The sequence below is a fragment of the Phacochoerus africanus genome, chromosome 16, assembly GCF_016906955.1.
Source record: "Phacochoerus africanus isolate WHEZ1 chromosome 16, ROS_Pafr_v1, whole genome shotgun sequence".
NCBI lineage: Eukaryota > Metazoa > Chordata > Mammalia > Artiodactyla > Suidae > Phacochoerus > Phacochoerus africanus.
In genome coordinates, this window is record NC_062559.1 from 9267492 (window position 1) to 9283439 (window position 15948).

The following is a 15948-nucleotide window of genomic DNA, read 5'->3' on the forward strand; positions in this document are numbered from 1 at the left end:
ATGGCCTCAAAAACTAGAGCTCCATCCTCATGTTCTGACTCAGACTCGGTCCCCTCCCACTGCAGGGGTAGAGCCTGCCCTTTGAGGGAGCACTTGTTAAGGATACATCTTTCCAGGCTCTTTTCAGGCCCACAGGCACAATGTGTCCTGTGGCTTGGAGCCTGTCTGCTGTCACTTACCATTCCTGTGGCTCAGTCCTACCCCTGGGGCGCCTGTCATTCTTCACTGGCCACTTCAGCACCGCTGTTCTACAGGAACTCTTCATTTCAGAGTCCCCAGAGGGGCTTTAGTGGGTGAAGAAACCCATAAAGTTGAGTAAAACTGTATGGCTGAGTTTGGGGGGATAAAGGGGAAGGCGATGGGTTGTCTATAGGTTTCATCACATTTCTCAAAGCGGCTCAATGACCTGAAAGTCAAGAGATGTTCTCACAAGCCAGACCCTCCTGACTCAGTTTGGTTAATCAGTATTTTGAGCCATAATATCACCCCCACAAGTAATATTCTTATTCAAGTGAAGTAAAGTCATCTTGGCAATCATGAATGCATTCTGAAGGATAAGAGCAGTTAAGATCAAGTGGTCACGAAAAGATTGGCAAGAGTTCCTTGCATGGCTCAGTGGTTGATGAACCCAGCCAGGATCCATGAGGATGCGGGTTCGATCCCTGGCCTCGCTCAGTGAGTTAAGGATCTGGCATTGCCGTGAGCTGTGGTGTAGGTGCCAGACAAGCCTCAGATCCTGCATTGCTGTGGCTTTGGCATAGACTGGCAGCTGTAGCTCCAATTTGACCCCAGCCTGGCAACTTCCATATGCCTTGGGTGTAGCCCTAAAAAGCAAAAAAAAAAAAAAAAAAAAAACCAACAACCAGGGAGAAGATAAAGTGCTTTGTTTTATTGATGGAGCTGCAGAGAAAGGGCCAGAGCAGGAGAGAGGCCTCCTTCCCCTTTTGCTCTCAACCCACCCAGGGCACAGTACAGGTTGCATACTGATTAATGGATGTTTGCTGAATGAGCTCCCACTAGCACGTGGATCCCAGACTCCTTCGCCCCTGGCAGAGTCACTCTGTTTCCCTTCTGCTTTCTTTCAGTCATTGTCCTGTGCTGCCATTATGGCTGCTCATGGGGACCCCAAAGTGTAGGGTCCTGAGCCCCTGCCTTAACTCTCCTTTTCTTGTTCTGGCGTGGCTCTCATTTATCTATCAAGTCCAAAACCTACAACTATAGTATAATTAGAAGTGGCTGTTAACATCTATACAGCCTCATTTTTTTCTTTTAGCAATTAAACAGGAATAATCAGATGAATCAGCTGTTGGATTAAAAGAGCTTTGATACAACTCTAAGTTTGACTCTCTCTCTCTCTCTTTTTTTTTTTCTTTTGTCTTCTTAGGGCCGCCCCCGCAGCATATGGAAGGTCCCAGGCTAGGGTCGGATCGGAGCTACAGCTGCTGCTGGCCTACCCCACAGCCACAGCAATACCAGATCTGAGCCTTGTCTGCGACTTATACCACACACAGCTCACGGCAACACCGGATCCTTAACCCACTGAGTGAAGCCAGGGATCGAACCCTCGATCTCGTGGGTCCTAGTTGGGTTCGTTAACCACTGAGCCACGACAGGAACTCCTAACTCTGTGATCTCTTAATAAGCATTTAACCTTTATCTTCCCCCTATGCTTTTACCCATCACTTCCGCCTTTATACTGTTTTTTTTTTAATTACTCAATGAATTTTATTACATTTATAGTTGTACAACAATCATCACGACCCAAGCCTTTATACTGTTTTAATATTTTTAAACAATTTTCGAGAGTGAGAAAAAGAATATGTGTGCATATTTTATATGAAAGTGGAAAAGTGAAGAGAAAGGTAGAACTATTTCTGCCACCTGATGCATTTAATTTGCAGGCAGCAGTTGGCTTCCTCTTAGTTTATTGCTTGAAATTGAAGTGAGTTGCTCCCACTTAAGTAGCATGCAAAGGCTTCTTCAAATAGGTTTTTACAGGTATAATCAAACCTGGAGAAAAATTATCATGTTTTACCTGTCATTTTCACGACAATAGGAAAATCTTCTTAAAACTTTAATCATAAAGGTGAGGTACATAATTCTTCACAAGAATGTTTAAAAAGAAAACAAATAACTGGGAGTTCCTATCATGGAGCAGCGGAAATGAATCCGACTAGGAACCTTGAGGCTGCGAGTTCTATCCCTGGCCTCACTCAGAGTTAAGGATTTGGGATTGCCATGAGCTATGCTGTAGGTCGCAGACATGGCTCAGATCTCGGATCTGGTGTTGCTGGGGCTGTGGTTTAGGCCGGCAGCTGTAGCTCCGATTTGACCCCTAGCCTGGGAACCTCCATATGCCGTGGGTTGCGGCCCTAGAAAAAAAAAAAAGCAGAAACAAATAACCAATTACAGTTTATTGGAAGTCTCATGAGTCCTCAGTTCTGTCACTTGCTACTTAATCTTACCCTAGGCTTATCCCCACTCTTCACCACGATGTTTCTTTCTTTTTTCTCAAGATTTTTATTTTTTCTATTATAGTTGATTTACAACGTTCTGTCGTTTTCTGCTGTACAACAAAGTGACCCAGTCATCTATACATATACATATATATGTGTGTGTGTGTACACACTCTTTTCCTCACACTACCCTCCATCGTGTTCTATCACCAGTGACTAGACATAGTTCCCTTGCTGTACAGCAGGATCTCATTGCTTATCCACTCCAAATGCAAGAGTTTGCATCTATTAACCCCAGACTCCTCCATGTTTCTTTCCAAATGCTCGGAATCCTTCACAGATACAGATTTACAGTCAAAACTTCTCTGCCAGGCACATTCATGACGTCCATGTTTCGGAGCCTTAAAGCATGTGTTCTCCAAACCCCTTGCTTTTGTGTTTTTATCCATTAAGAAGGACTTCATGGTCTACTCACAACTCAGCAGACAGTGAGTTGCTTGGTGTCCTTTCAGCTGCCTCTGCTGTAACGTGTGACACAGGAGACCCTTCTGGAAGTGTGCGTGCTTCCCTTGACCTCACCCGCATCAGCCCCCTGAGGAATCAAGATCCCACTGGAGGCGGGGAGAGAAAAAGAGACAGCCCTTCCCTGTACTCCCCTAGCAGCCCCGTTCCTTCGGTAACTCGGCAGCTGAAACACAGCGGCGTGACATCCTCAGGATTCATGAAACACCACACTGTCCTTTGCAGTGAGAGGCGAGCTCCCGCTCAGCACGCTTTAGCAGGTTTATGTGGAATCCACTGGTTTTTGGCAGCCACCATAGGCAGAGTTAGATACCAGAAGCAGATTATCTTGCAAATGTACTTTTGGTTAAAAATTTTTTTTTCATGAGCTCCCATTGTGCCTCAGCAGAAACAAATCTGACTAGTATCCATGAGGAAACAGTTCAATTCCTGGCCTCGCCCAGCGGGTTGAGGATCCTGCGTACTGTGAGCTGTGGTATAGGTCACAGATGTGGTTCAGATCCTGTGTTGCTGTGGCTGTAGCATAGGCCAGTGGATACCGCTCCGGTTTGACCTTTAGCCTGGGAACTTCCATATGCTGCACCATTGGCCCTAAAAATCAAAACAAAACAAAAACTTGACTTAAAGCTTCTAAAAAGACCAATATATCTAGTACAGAACACCTTTAAAACAAGAAAACTTATATTTCATGACCTGATTTAAAACGAGAGAAACCATCTTTGTCATATTGCTTACCCCACACACATGGCACTCATGAGTTGTCTTGTATGGTAGTTACGAATGCCTCTTGGTCCTTCCCCGTAGCTCGTGAGCTCCCTGAGAACAAGTGCCATGTCCTAGATATCTTCTTATCTCTTATAGCTCCTAGCAAAAGCCCTTGCACTTAGGAGGTTCTTAGTATTCATTCAACAAACTAATAATAAATATGTATTGAGTACCTACTATGTGCCAGGTACTCTTCCATCCCGTATAGGTACTGTGACAGCAGTAAGCAAGAATGACAGAGAAGTTCCCAGGCAGCCTCACGAATTAAGGATCCAGAGTTGTCTCTGCTATGGCTCAGGTCACTCCTGTGGTGCAGATTCAGTCCCTGGCCCAGGAACTTCCACATCCCATGGGTGTGGCCCCCCCCCCCAAAAAAATACTACTTTCATGGAGCTTACATTCAAGCGTTTATTTATTTATTTATTTATTTATTGTCTTTTTGCCATTTCTTGGGCGGCACATGGAGGTTCCCAGGATAGGGGTCGAATTGGAGCTGTAGCCACCGGCCTACGCCAGAGCCACAGCAACGTGGGATCTGAGGCGAGTCTGCAACCTACACCACAGCTCATGGCAACGCTGGATTGTAACCCACTGAGCAAGGCCAGGGATCGAACCCGCAACCTCATGGTTCCCAGTCGGATTCGTCAACCACTGCGCCACAACGGGAACTCCAAGTGTTTTTTTTTTAATTTAAGTACATAGAAGGATGTTATTGTAAATGTCTTCTTTCTAGTTATTTTTGGATATTTGAAGGGATGTTTTCAATGAGCTTTAAAACTTCCTTCTTACCCAAACTGATTTGACCTAGCAACTCATTTGTTTACTTATTGTATTTTTATTTATTTATTTATTTATTGTCTTTTTGCCTTTTCTTGGGCTGCTCTCGCAGCATAAGGAGGTTCCCAGGCTAGGGATGGAATCGGAGCTGTTGTTGCTGGCCTACACCACAGCCACAGCAACACGGGGATCTGAGCCGAGTCTGCAACCTACACCACAGCTCACGGCAATGCCGGATCCTTAACCCACTGAGCAAGGCCGGGGATTAAACCTGCAACCTCGTGGTTCCTAGTCGGATTTGTTAACTACTGAGCCACAACGGGAACTCCCTTATTTGTATTTTTAAAATCATAATAAAATATGCATAACATTAAACTTACCATTTTAAGCATTTTTAAGTATCTAGTTCAGTGTGGCCTGAAGTACATTCACGTTGTTGTGCAGCCATCCATCACCTCCACCTCCAGAACTCTTCAGTGCTCGAAACTGAAACTCTGCACTTACTCCACTAAACGCTTGCTCCCCATTCCCACTCCCCACGCCCCTGGCGTCCACCTTGCTACTTTCTGTCTCTGTGAATTTGACAGAAATGTAAGTGGTGTCATATAATATTCATGTTTTCGTGACTGGCTTATTTCACTTAGCATAAAATATCCTCAAGGTTCTTTCATGCTGGAGCAGGTGTCAGAATTTCCTTCCTTTTTAAAGGCTGAATAGTATTCCATTGCATGCACATAGTACCCTGTATTTATCCACTCATCCATTAGTCAACGTTTGGGTTTTCACTTCTTGGCTTTTGTGAATAATACTAGCTTCTCAATCACATGGTGTCTTCCTCCATGGGTAAGGGGTTAGTGTTTTTCCCACTGGTTAGAACATATAGGAAGAAGAGGAGCCCAGTTCAGGAGTATGCACTGTCAAAGAAATGGCTGGTTCGTTAGAGCAAAAGTAAAGAACTGCCACATGGCAGGGATTTGAGATGAAGGCAGAGGCCTCATTCAGGTCAGGTTCACGGTTAGGGAAGAGGAGTTCACACACACAGCTGGCAAGGCCAGAGCTGGGCCGCCTGTCAAGAGCCAGAGGGCTTGAGTGTTCAAGGATGTGGCAGGCAGTGTTAGTAATGGTCTGCAGAGCTGGGGGACAGGACCCAGCCTCCCCGCCGCAAGGAGACCTTGAGAATAAGCCACCCTCCTCCCTGGTGGACCAGTGCTCATAGAGAAGGGCTGGTGGCTCCTTTAGGGAGCAGATCAGAGGAGTGGAGGGCAGAAGTGGGTATTGGCAACTGTGCCCATGAGGGTCCCCATCACCCCGTTTACCATAGCACAGCCCCTCTCCTGTTCTTCCCAATGTATGAAAGAATTTAAGGAGTTCCCTGGTGGTCTCATGATTAAGGATCTGGTATTATCACTAATGTAGCTCAGGTCTGACCCCAGTAGCCTGGGAATTGCCACATGCCATGGGCCCAGCCAAAAAAAAAAAAAAAAAAGAATTTAGAATTTAAAACTTTTCAAGGTAGCTTACAAACAGCTCCTCTTTAAAAATCACTGGCTAGGAGTTCCTGTTGTGCAGCAGAAATGAACCCAACTAGTATCCACGAGGATGCAGGTTCGATCCCTGGCCTCACTCAGTGGGTCAGGGATTCGGCATTACCATGAGCTGTGGTGTAGGTCAAAGATGTGGCTAGGATCCCATGGTTGCTGTGGCTGTCGCATAGGCTGGTGGCTACAGCTGCAATTCAGCCCCTAGCCTGGGAACTTCCATATGCTGTGGGTACAGCCCCTAAAAAGACACACAAAGAAATTGACTGGTTAGTTTGCCTCAATTGTGCACCAGTGGACTTCCCTTTCTCCCAGTCAGGTGGAACCCTGAAAGCTTCTATCCCGAGAGTTGCAGGTGGTGCTATAAAGCCTGGGGGGGATATGACCCAGGGCTTCAATCTCCCAGCTAGTCTGCCTGAAGGATGTAGAGGCCAAGGGGCTGGGCGTCTGAGCCCAGGAGTGGTCAGGAGAGGCCTCAGCAAGCCCGGAGCCAGTGTTCCTCTGCAGGAAGGGCACGAGCCGGTGCGTGGCGCCACCCCATGCAGTCTGGAGCTGGGACTCAAGGTCCGCCACAATCCCTGCTCCCTTCCTGCTCAGGGCTGCTCAGCTGCTCTGTGGCATGATTCCCACAACAGGGCCCTGCCTGGGAATGTTTTTCTTCTGTCTCTTCCTTGTTTTGTTTTGGAGGGAAACGCTCTTTCCCAAACCACAGTGACATTGCAGGATCGGGGTGGGGAGGGCGGGGGGGGGGCAGCTGTCACACCACTAGCCAGTGAAATGGTGTCTCCCTCTGTGTCTAGCTGGATGTGTTAGCATGTTCAGACAGCACCCGCCCACACCTCAGTGAGGCTGGCAGCCTCCTTTAGTGTTCTCTGCAGTCGCGCTTCCATCTGGCAGAAAAAAATGATTGAAAGATGCCCATGGGTCAGTGGGAAGTGCCTCCTTCCTCCCCGTTTCCCCAGCCCTCCTCCATCCTAGAAGAGAATGGGCAACGAAAGGGAGCTCCTGTTATGGTGCAGCAGAAATGAATCCAACTAGTATCCATGAGGACGCAGGTTCGACACCTGGCCTCACTCAGTGGGTTAAGCATCTGGTGTTGCCATGAGCTGTGCTGTAGGTCGCAGATGCAGCTCACATCACTAAGACACTGCTAACACTGGCTTTTCTTCTCCCGGTGGCTGGCAGCTGGTGTTGCGAATCAATGCCATTTATGAGGCCCGGAGAGGAAAGAAACGGGTGAAGAGGCTGTCCCAGTCAACGGAGAGCAACTCAGGAAAAGGTAGGCCCCTGCCACCATCCCTCCTCCCCTAGGAATCTGAAAACAGAGTCTTCCTGGAAGTGACTTCCTGTTGCTTGGGATTGGCTTACTGGGGAGGAGCCCGAGTCGGGGCTTTATAAAGGTCTCCCACCACCCTTTCTCTCTGTCCAGCCGTAAAGCCCGCCGTCCCCATAGGAGCCACCTTCTTTGCTTCATTTGCATAAAAGGTGCCAGTATCTTGTGATATGGGTATCATCTGAATTAGAGCCAGATTACTTTGGAAATACATTTATTTGGACAAATATATAGTTTGTTCATTGCATTTAACTGGACAAGAAAGAAAGCAGCCCCTCTAAACTAGAGACCTTGGATTTGTGCTGCCATGCATAAAAAGTTCCCTGAATTAGAAAAACTTACATTTGGAGCCTGGGAACTTCCATATGCTGTTGTGGCTGTGGTGTAGCTCCAATGGGACCCCTAGCCTGGGAACTTCCATATGCCACAGGTGCCACCTTAGAAAGACAAAACGATAGGAGTTCCCATCGTGGCTCAATGGTTAACGAATCCGACTAGGAACTATAAGGTTGCGGGTTCGATCCCTGGCCTCGCTCAGTGGGCTAAGGATCCGGCGTTGCCGTGAGCTGTGGTGTAGGTTGAGGACATGGCTTGGATCCCACGTTGCTGTGGCTCTGGTGTAGGCCAGTGGCTATGGCTCTGATTAGACCCCTGTCCTGGGAACCTCCATATGCCGTGGGAGCGGCCCAAGAAATTGCAAAAAAAAAAAAAGACAAAAAAAAAAGAAAGAAAGACAAAACGACAAAAAGAAAAACTCATGTTTGCAAGTTTTTTTTCTTTGTTGTTGTGGTTTTTCATCTAGTGACAGATGAGAACAGTGAGTCTGACAGTGACACCGAGGAGAAGCTGAAAGGTGAGAAGAGCAGTTGCTGTGCAGGCGCGTGCAGGTGACTGGGAAACTACAAGACGGTCCTTCCTGCTCAGTGTGAGGAACGGGACAGAGCGGCCCTGCACGAGCTGGTTGGGCAAGGGGTGACCGTCTGAGCACAGACAGAAGGGGCCCGTTGGGTCTCTAGGCCCCACAACTCCACTACAGAGATCCAGGGTGGCTGCAGCTACAGTGACTCCCTATTCCCATGTCTTTCCGTTACGTCACAGGTGTTTTTCACACCCATATGAAATGCTGGCCTGGGATTCCAGAGACCCAGGCTCCAGTGTCACTCTAGCTAAAATGGTTGTATGGGAGTTCTTGCTGTGGCTCTTTGGGTTAAGGATCAGCAGCGTCTTAGGAGGGCTGGGACTCGGGTTCAATCCCCAGCACAGTGGGTTAAGGATCCGGCATCACTGAAGCTGCAGCATAGGCTGCAACTCTGGCTTGGATCTGATCCCTGGCCTGGGAACTCTGTGTGCCGTGGGACAGCCAAAAAAGGAAAAAAAAAAGTTAAATTTTAAAAAATAAACTTAAAAGTTTGTGTGATCTGGAGGAAATCACTAAAGATCCAGGGCCTCTAGGTCCTTATATGTCAAACGAAGTCACTGAAATAATTGGTCCCTGTGGATCTAAATTTGGTGATCTCAGGCTAAACTTTAGTGAGTTTTCTACAACTTTTCAGACCCTAGGGTCAAGCCAAAGACAGCCGTAGTCCAGGACTGCTCAGGGAGGTGATGGGGACCCATCTGCTCAGTGGCCCTGCCTCGTTTGTCCCTAACTCCCATCTGCTCCCTGACCTACCTCTGGAATGAAACAAATTGTTTCCATTGCACAGAGGGGTAGCCAGAGAGGAGGCAGAGGGGCATTCTCAAATAAGTCAAGTCTCCGCCACTTGAGTCACGTATCAGGATGTTTTCAAAGATCCCACCTCCAAAAGCTCCGTGCCTGGATTTTGTTATATCCCCCAAACTGAAAGATGGAGAAAGCGAGTGAGGGATGCATCCCCACCCCATCTGACAGAGGAGCCCGAAGGTTACTCGAGATGCTGCCCCAGGAGTTGCCATTGTGGTTCAGGGGTAATGAACCCAGCTAGTATCCATGAGGACACTGGTTCGATCCCTGACCTGGCTCAGTGGGTTAAGGATCAGGCATTGCTTTGAGCTACAGTGTAGGTTACAGATGAGACTTGGATTCCGAGTTGCCATGGCTATGGCTCAGGTTGGCAGCCACAGCTCTGATTTGGCCCCTAGCCTGGGAACTTCCATATGCCCTGGGTGTGGCTCTAAAAAGCCAAAAACAAAAACAAAAAAAACAAAGATGCTGCCCCAGGTCCACACAGCAAGTCCATGGTGGAGCAGAGGCAACACACTCCAGGCTCCTGTACCCTGATCAGCCTGGCGTCCTGGTGGGTATTGCTCCTCCTAGAACTCTGGCAAGGAGCCCAAATAAAGAGGGATTTTTTAGTAATTTGTTAAATGTGGGAACACCCGAACACTTTTTTAGGATTAGAAAAAGTACTTTGAACTGGGAATCGTAACCTGTTGCAGTTCTGTCCAATTCCGCGTTGGGAGCAAGTTATCAGGCGTTCTCTCTCTCTCTCTCTCTCTCTCTCTCTCTCTCTCTCTTTCTCTCTCTCTCTCTCTCTCTCTCTCTCCAGCCCACAGCCAGCGCCTGGTCAATGTGAAGTCACGTCTGAAGCAGGCCCCAAGATACCCCTCCCTGGACCGGGAGCTCGTGGAGTACCAGGAGAGGCAGCTCTTCGAGTACTTTGTGGTGGTGTCCTTGCACAAGAAGCAGGCTGGGGCTGCATATGTGCCAGAACTCACCCAGCAGTTCCCTCTCAAGGTACAGGGTGGGCCAGGCCTCTGCGGTCAGCCAGGGACTCTAGCTTTCTTGCCAAAATGACTCATGGTTTCAGCGAGATGCAGAATCCTAATTAAGGTATAGCAAATGAAAAAAAAACCCACTACTGGAGAATTTGGGAGGTCTCGGGAGGTGGGAGTTTCAGGGCTCAGAGACAGAAATACTTACCCACTTCCTGTGGTCACTTTGCTTTTTTTTTTTTTTTTTTTTTTTTGCTTTTTAGGGCCACACTCACAGCATATGGAGGTTCCCAGGCTAGGAGTCTAATCGGAGCTGTTGCTGCCGGCCTACGCCAGAACCACAGCTTTGCCAGATCTGAGCCATGTCTGAGACCTACACCACAGCTCACAGCCATGCCGGATCCTTAACCCACTGAGCAAGGCCAGGGATAGAACCTGCAACCTCATGGTTCCTAGTCGGATTCATTTCTGTTGCGCCATGAAGGGAACTCCATGTGGTCACTTTGCTGACTCTTCCATCCTCTTCATCTTCCCTCATCTCCTTAACCAGGCACATCTCTTCCCAGTCTGTCCTAGAAGCCTCTTTCCTGTCAACCACACAACTCTCCTTAAGGAGTGTCAAGTTCATGTCCTAGCTCCATGTCTCTGTGCCTTGTGTACCTCTGTGTGTGTGTGGTCTCTTCTAACATGGGTCATGGCTGTGTGGCTTTGGCTCGACCATGTATTAATTCATGGCATCTGAAATGAAATGGTGCTCAATAACGCCTAAAAAGGCATGGCCAGTAATATAAATTATTCTTAGGCTTTGACATCAGTGTTAAAGAGCTTCCACCACGTTCTAATTCAGTTCAACTAGAATTTACTGAGATCCAAAGTTCCCATTGTAGCTCAGTGGTTAACCAACCCAACTAGTATCCATGAGAATGCGGGTTCAATCCCTGGCCCTGCTCAGTGGGTTAAGGATCTGGCATTGCTGTGAGCTGTGGTGTAGGTCGCAGACGAGGCTCAGATCTGGCGTTGCTGTGGCTGTGGTGTAGGCCAGCAGCTATAGCTCTGATTCAGCCCCTAGCCTGGGAATCTCCATATGGCGTGGGGTGCAGCCCTAAAAAGACAAAAGACAAAAAAAAAAGAATTTACTGAGATCCCATTACATTCAAGCTGTTTTCTGCTGGGCCCCAGGCAGTTACAAACATGAGCAAATGTATTTCCTGTCCTCAAGGAGCTTACAGTCAGAAGGGGGTGGGGGGACATGAGATAAGCCTACAAAGACTCATGAGATTGAATGTTGACATTCTTTTTGTTTTGTTTTGTTTTGTTTTTGGTCTTTTTGTTGTTGTTGTTGTTGTTGCTATTTCTTGGGCCGCTCCCTCGGCATATGGAGGTTCCCAGGCTAGGGGTTGAATTGGAGCTGCAGCCACCGGCCTACGCCAGAGCCACAGCAACGCAGGATCCGAGCCACGTCTGCAACCTACACCACAGCTCATGGCAACGACGGATCCTTAACCCACTGAGCAAGGGCAGGGACCGAACCCGCAACCTCATGGTTCCTAGTCGGATTCGTTAACCACTGCGCCACGACGGGAACGCCGACATTCTCTGTACAGTTCATACAGTGAGGGTGCTCAGAGACAGGAAGGGGGAGGGAGCTCATGTCCTGGTTCCCCCAGGTCCCCCGTTGCTCCCACCACCCAAGCATAATCCCAGCATCTGCCAAGACCTAGGTCCCAGCTGTCCTTTCCCTCCTCTCCTAGTCCAAGCTTCCTTCTGCCCTGCCCGATGGGGTCCATCACGGCAGTCAAGTCCTCTCCTTGGGGTTTAGGATAGAAAAATCTACAACTGAAATAAACCATGGGCACCAGCCCTCCACGCTGGCACCTTACTCTCCTCCCTCCATCTGACCTCCAGGATGACCCCCTGAGGACTCCAGTGCCCTGGGTGTACCCACGTTTAGTTGAGAACCACACGGAGCCAGCGGGCACCAAGGCAGGAAGGACTATCCTATTATTTTGTTTCCTTCCCTTGGGGCCTAGCGCAGTTGTTGTGCAGCAATACTTAATCAGCGTTCCAGGAATAAAGGCATCAGTTCATGAATTAATTCATGGATCACCCTAACTATTGACTGCCTGAGTTTCTAACATGGAATCTCCAGACTCCTAGACATCCCCTTAAAACTTCTTTGAATGGAAAGTTGTACAGTCACTGTCAAAAGGGGTACCAGTCCAGAACTCATCTATAATCCCACAGAGATCATCACTGTTAGCATTTGATTGTTTTCTTTCAGTCTCTCACCATAGTATAATTTTTTAACAAAGCCAGGGATCATACATTGTGTAATTTCTGTGTTGTGTTTTGTAAACCTATTGTTTATAAACATATTTAATACAGATTCTAAAGCATCATTTTTTAAATTAGATAATGCTATGTTGTGTGGGTATACCCTAATCTATTTAACCACTCCTGTTGGAAGTGCTTCTTTGCTAAAAAAGCAAAAAAAAAAAAAAAAATTAGGTTAGACACTACGATTTCCTAACTTTAGAAATACAGACTCCACTCATTTCCAATATCCAATATTTCAAATGACTGACACTAACTTAGCATAAATTATTTTTCTTTAACCATTTATGGAGGAAATTAACAAGTGTAAACCTTTCAGCAACAAATAGCCAACAATTCTTCCCAACACTTTAGACATACCAGTTTATAAGCAAACTATGCTAATTATAAACGATTCCTTTTAGTTTTCAGAACTTATACCTAGAGTACCTCTTTTTTGTTTCAATTGAGGCAAAAAAAACCCCAGAAACGTATAATTCACCCCGGCACCATCCCATCCAGCACAGTATATTTAACTACATGCTCGTTGTCCAGCAGATTCCCCAGAGGGACTGGCTTTTTACAAGCACAGATACCTGTTCAGACACAGAAGCAGCAGTCTCATGGCTTTAAATATAATCTCTCTATCAGAATTTATCAGTCCATTCTGTTTTGAAATGGGATGACATTCATCCAGTCTCCAATGTCAGATAAATGAGAGAAAGACAGACGAGAGAATGAGATTGTTTTGATTCCCTACTAGATGCCATATTAGCTACGTAATCATGGACAAATTACTTAACTTCTCAGAGCTCATCTCTAAAATAAGATTGTTGGGAGTGTCCGTCGTGGCGCAGTGGTTAACGAATCCGACTAGGAACCATGAGGTTGCGGGTTCGGTCCCTGCCCTTGCTCAGTGGGTTAACGATCCGGCGTTGCCGTGAGCTGTGGTGTAGGTCGCAGACGCGGCTCGGATCCCGCGTTGCTGTGGCTCTGGCGTAGGCCGGTGGCTACAGCTCCGATTCAACCCCTAGCCTGGGAACCTCCATATGCCGCGGGTGCAGCCCTAAAAAAAATAAAATAAGAATGTAGGATTTCCTCTTGTGACTCAGCAGTTGTCACTTCAGTGGCTCAGGTCACTGCTGTGGCATGGGTTCGATCCCTGGCCTGAGAACTTTTGCATGCCTTGGAGTGGCCAAAAAAAAAAAAAAAAAAGAATGTCAGGCTGGATGATGTCTCATTTCCTTTAGTTCCGCCATTCAAAGACTTCCTGAAATGAGTTAAATTTCACCATATACTATAACTTAGCAAGATGTATTCACTAAAAAGCTTTGTAAAATGTCTTTGCCTTGATCAAGGAGGAGTGGTTTGCTTTGGCACTGAGGTTGGAAGATTTGAGACCCCGCCTTGCAGATTCATGAGTCTCCCATTTAGAAGGGATTGCTATGACCATTTTTCCTTATTGATTAAAATACTTATATTCTAGAACATTAGGCATAGAAAACATTTCTGTGAAGCACGTTATTTTTTCTCCTTACTTCCCCCATAAGACAATGGTGGGAACTGTCCTGAAGAACCAAAGGCCAAGCAGACTGAGCTTCAGAACTCCTCAGCAGTGGAGCTTCAGGAGTTCCTGCTGAGGTGGAGTGGGTTGGAGTTCCCGTCATGGCGCAGGGGAAACAAATCCAACTAGGAACCATGATGTCGCCAGTTCGATTCCTGGCCTTGCTCAGTGGGTTAAAGATCCTGCGCTGCCGTGAGCTATGATATAGGTCACAGACACAGCTCGGGTCTGGCATTGCTGTGGCTCTGGCGGAGGCCAGCAGCTGTAGCTCTGATTAGACCCCTAGCTTGGGAGCCTCCTTATGCCGTGGGTATGGCCCAAAAAAAGAGACCAAAAAAAAAAGGATGAAGTGGAGTGGGTTAAGAATCCAACCACAGTGGTTCAGGTTCAGTCCTCTGCCTGGCACAATGGGTTAAAGAGTCCAGCATTGCCATAGCTGTGGCGTAGGTCGCAGCTGCAGCTTTGATTCCGTCTCTGGCCTGGGAACTTCCATATGCCATGGGCACAGCCGTAAAAAATTTAAATTTATTTATTTATTTTTTTTAGGGCCACACATGCAGCATATGGAAGCTTCCAGGCTAGGGGTGGAATTGGAGCTGTGGCTGCTAGCCTACACCACAGTCACAGCCATGTGGGATCCAAGCCACATCTGCAAACTACTCCATAGCTCACGGCAATGCTGGATCTTTAAGCCACTGAGTGAGACCAGGGATCAGATCAAACTCACATCCTCATGGATACTTGTCCAGTTCGTTACCACTGACTCATGATGGGAACTCCCAAATTATAACAGTTTTTAAAAGGAGTGGAATTGAAGGTGGCAGTCACAGCTGTGGGAAGGTGGGAGACATGCTCTTACCGGTCACCACCCCACTCTCCAGTGCTCATGTATATTCTCCAGCCTTCTCTTGCCCTTCTCCCTGCAGCTGGAAAGGTCTTTCAAGTTCATGAGAGAAGCTGAGGACCAGCTGAAGGCTATCCCCCAGTTCTGTTTCCCCGACGCCAAGGATTGGACTCCTGTCCAGCAGTTTACCAGGTACGTGCTGGCATCTCCTCTCCCTGCCGCAAAGACTAAATCAAGGACTAGAGAGGGGAGTTCCCGTCGTGGCTCAGTGGTAATGAACCCAACTAGTATCCATGAGGACTCGGGTTCAATCCCTGGCCCTGCTCAGTGTGTTAAGGATCCAGCATTGCTGTGAGCTATGGTGTAGGCCAGCAGCCGTAGCTCTGACTCGACACCTAGAGCCTGAGAGTTTCCGTATGCCTCGAGTAAGGCCCTAAAAAGACAAAAAAAAAGAACTAGAGAGGGGGTCCTAGACAGCAGACCCCATAAGTCAGTCCTATTGTTAAGTGATCCTGGTGGGCCTGAGTGTAGAAATTTTTTCCCCTCAGCTGTTTTTAAAACTTCCCTGTAGGAGTTCCCGTTGTGGCTCAGTGGTTAACGAATCTGACTAGGAACCATGGGTTTTGGGTTCGATCCCTTGCCTCGCTTAGTGGGTTAAGGATCTGGCATTGCCGTGAGCTGTGGTGTAGGTCGCAGACTCGGCTCAGGTCCTGTGTGGCTGTGGCTGTGGTGTAGGCTGGCGGCAACAGCTCTGATTAGACCCCTCGCCTGGGAACCTCCATTGGCCACCAGTGCAGCCCTAACAAGACAAAAAAAAAAAACTTCCCTGTAGATAAGAATCACCTGCTCAGTATGCAGATTCCCAGACCCCCCCACTCCATCCGGGAATGTTTCATAAGCTGACATGATGGACAGTCAGGTACTTCTTAGTCTAGGAAAACTTTGCCTGTCACCAGTCCATGTCCAGTGCTCGGGGAGCGTGGCTCCCTTAGCTGTCCAGCTAGTACTAAGATTGTGATACGTTTTTGCTTTAACCCATGTTGGACCCCAATATTTTATCATCATATGTTTCAGCAATTGACCAAACTTGGGGGGCCCCGGATCCTAAGTGTCTGAGGGATTTGTGTTTCTGGAAGTTGGCC

General features: G+C 47.6%; 1 protein-coding gene across 2 annotated transcripts in view; it reads left to right on the forward strand.

The window, feature by feature from the left end:
- Positions 1–15948, forward strand: part of DENND2A (DENN domain containing 2A) — a 124166-nt gene that overhangs the window by 75193 nt on the left and 33025 nt on the right. For both annotated transcript variants that reach the window (XM_047763228.1, XM_047763230.1), the window contains 4 exons: positions 7244–7337; positions 8194–8244; positions 9920–10107; positions 14889–14998. In XM_047763228.1, the coding sequence (XP_047619184.1) occupies positions 7244–7337; positions 8194–8244; positions 9920–10107; positions 14889–14998 (443 nt within the window). The remainder of the gene's footprint in view (positions 1–7243; positions 7338–8193; positions 8245–9919; positions 10108–14888; positions 14999–15948) is intronic.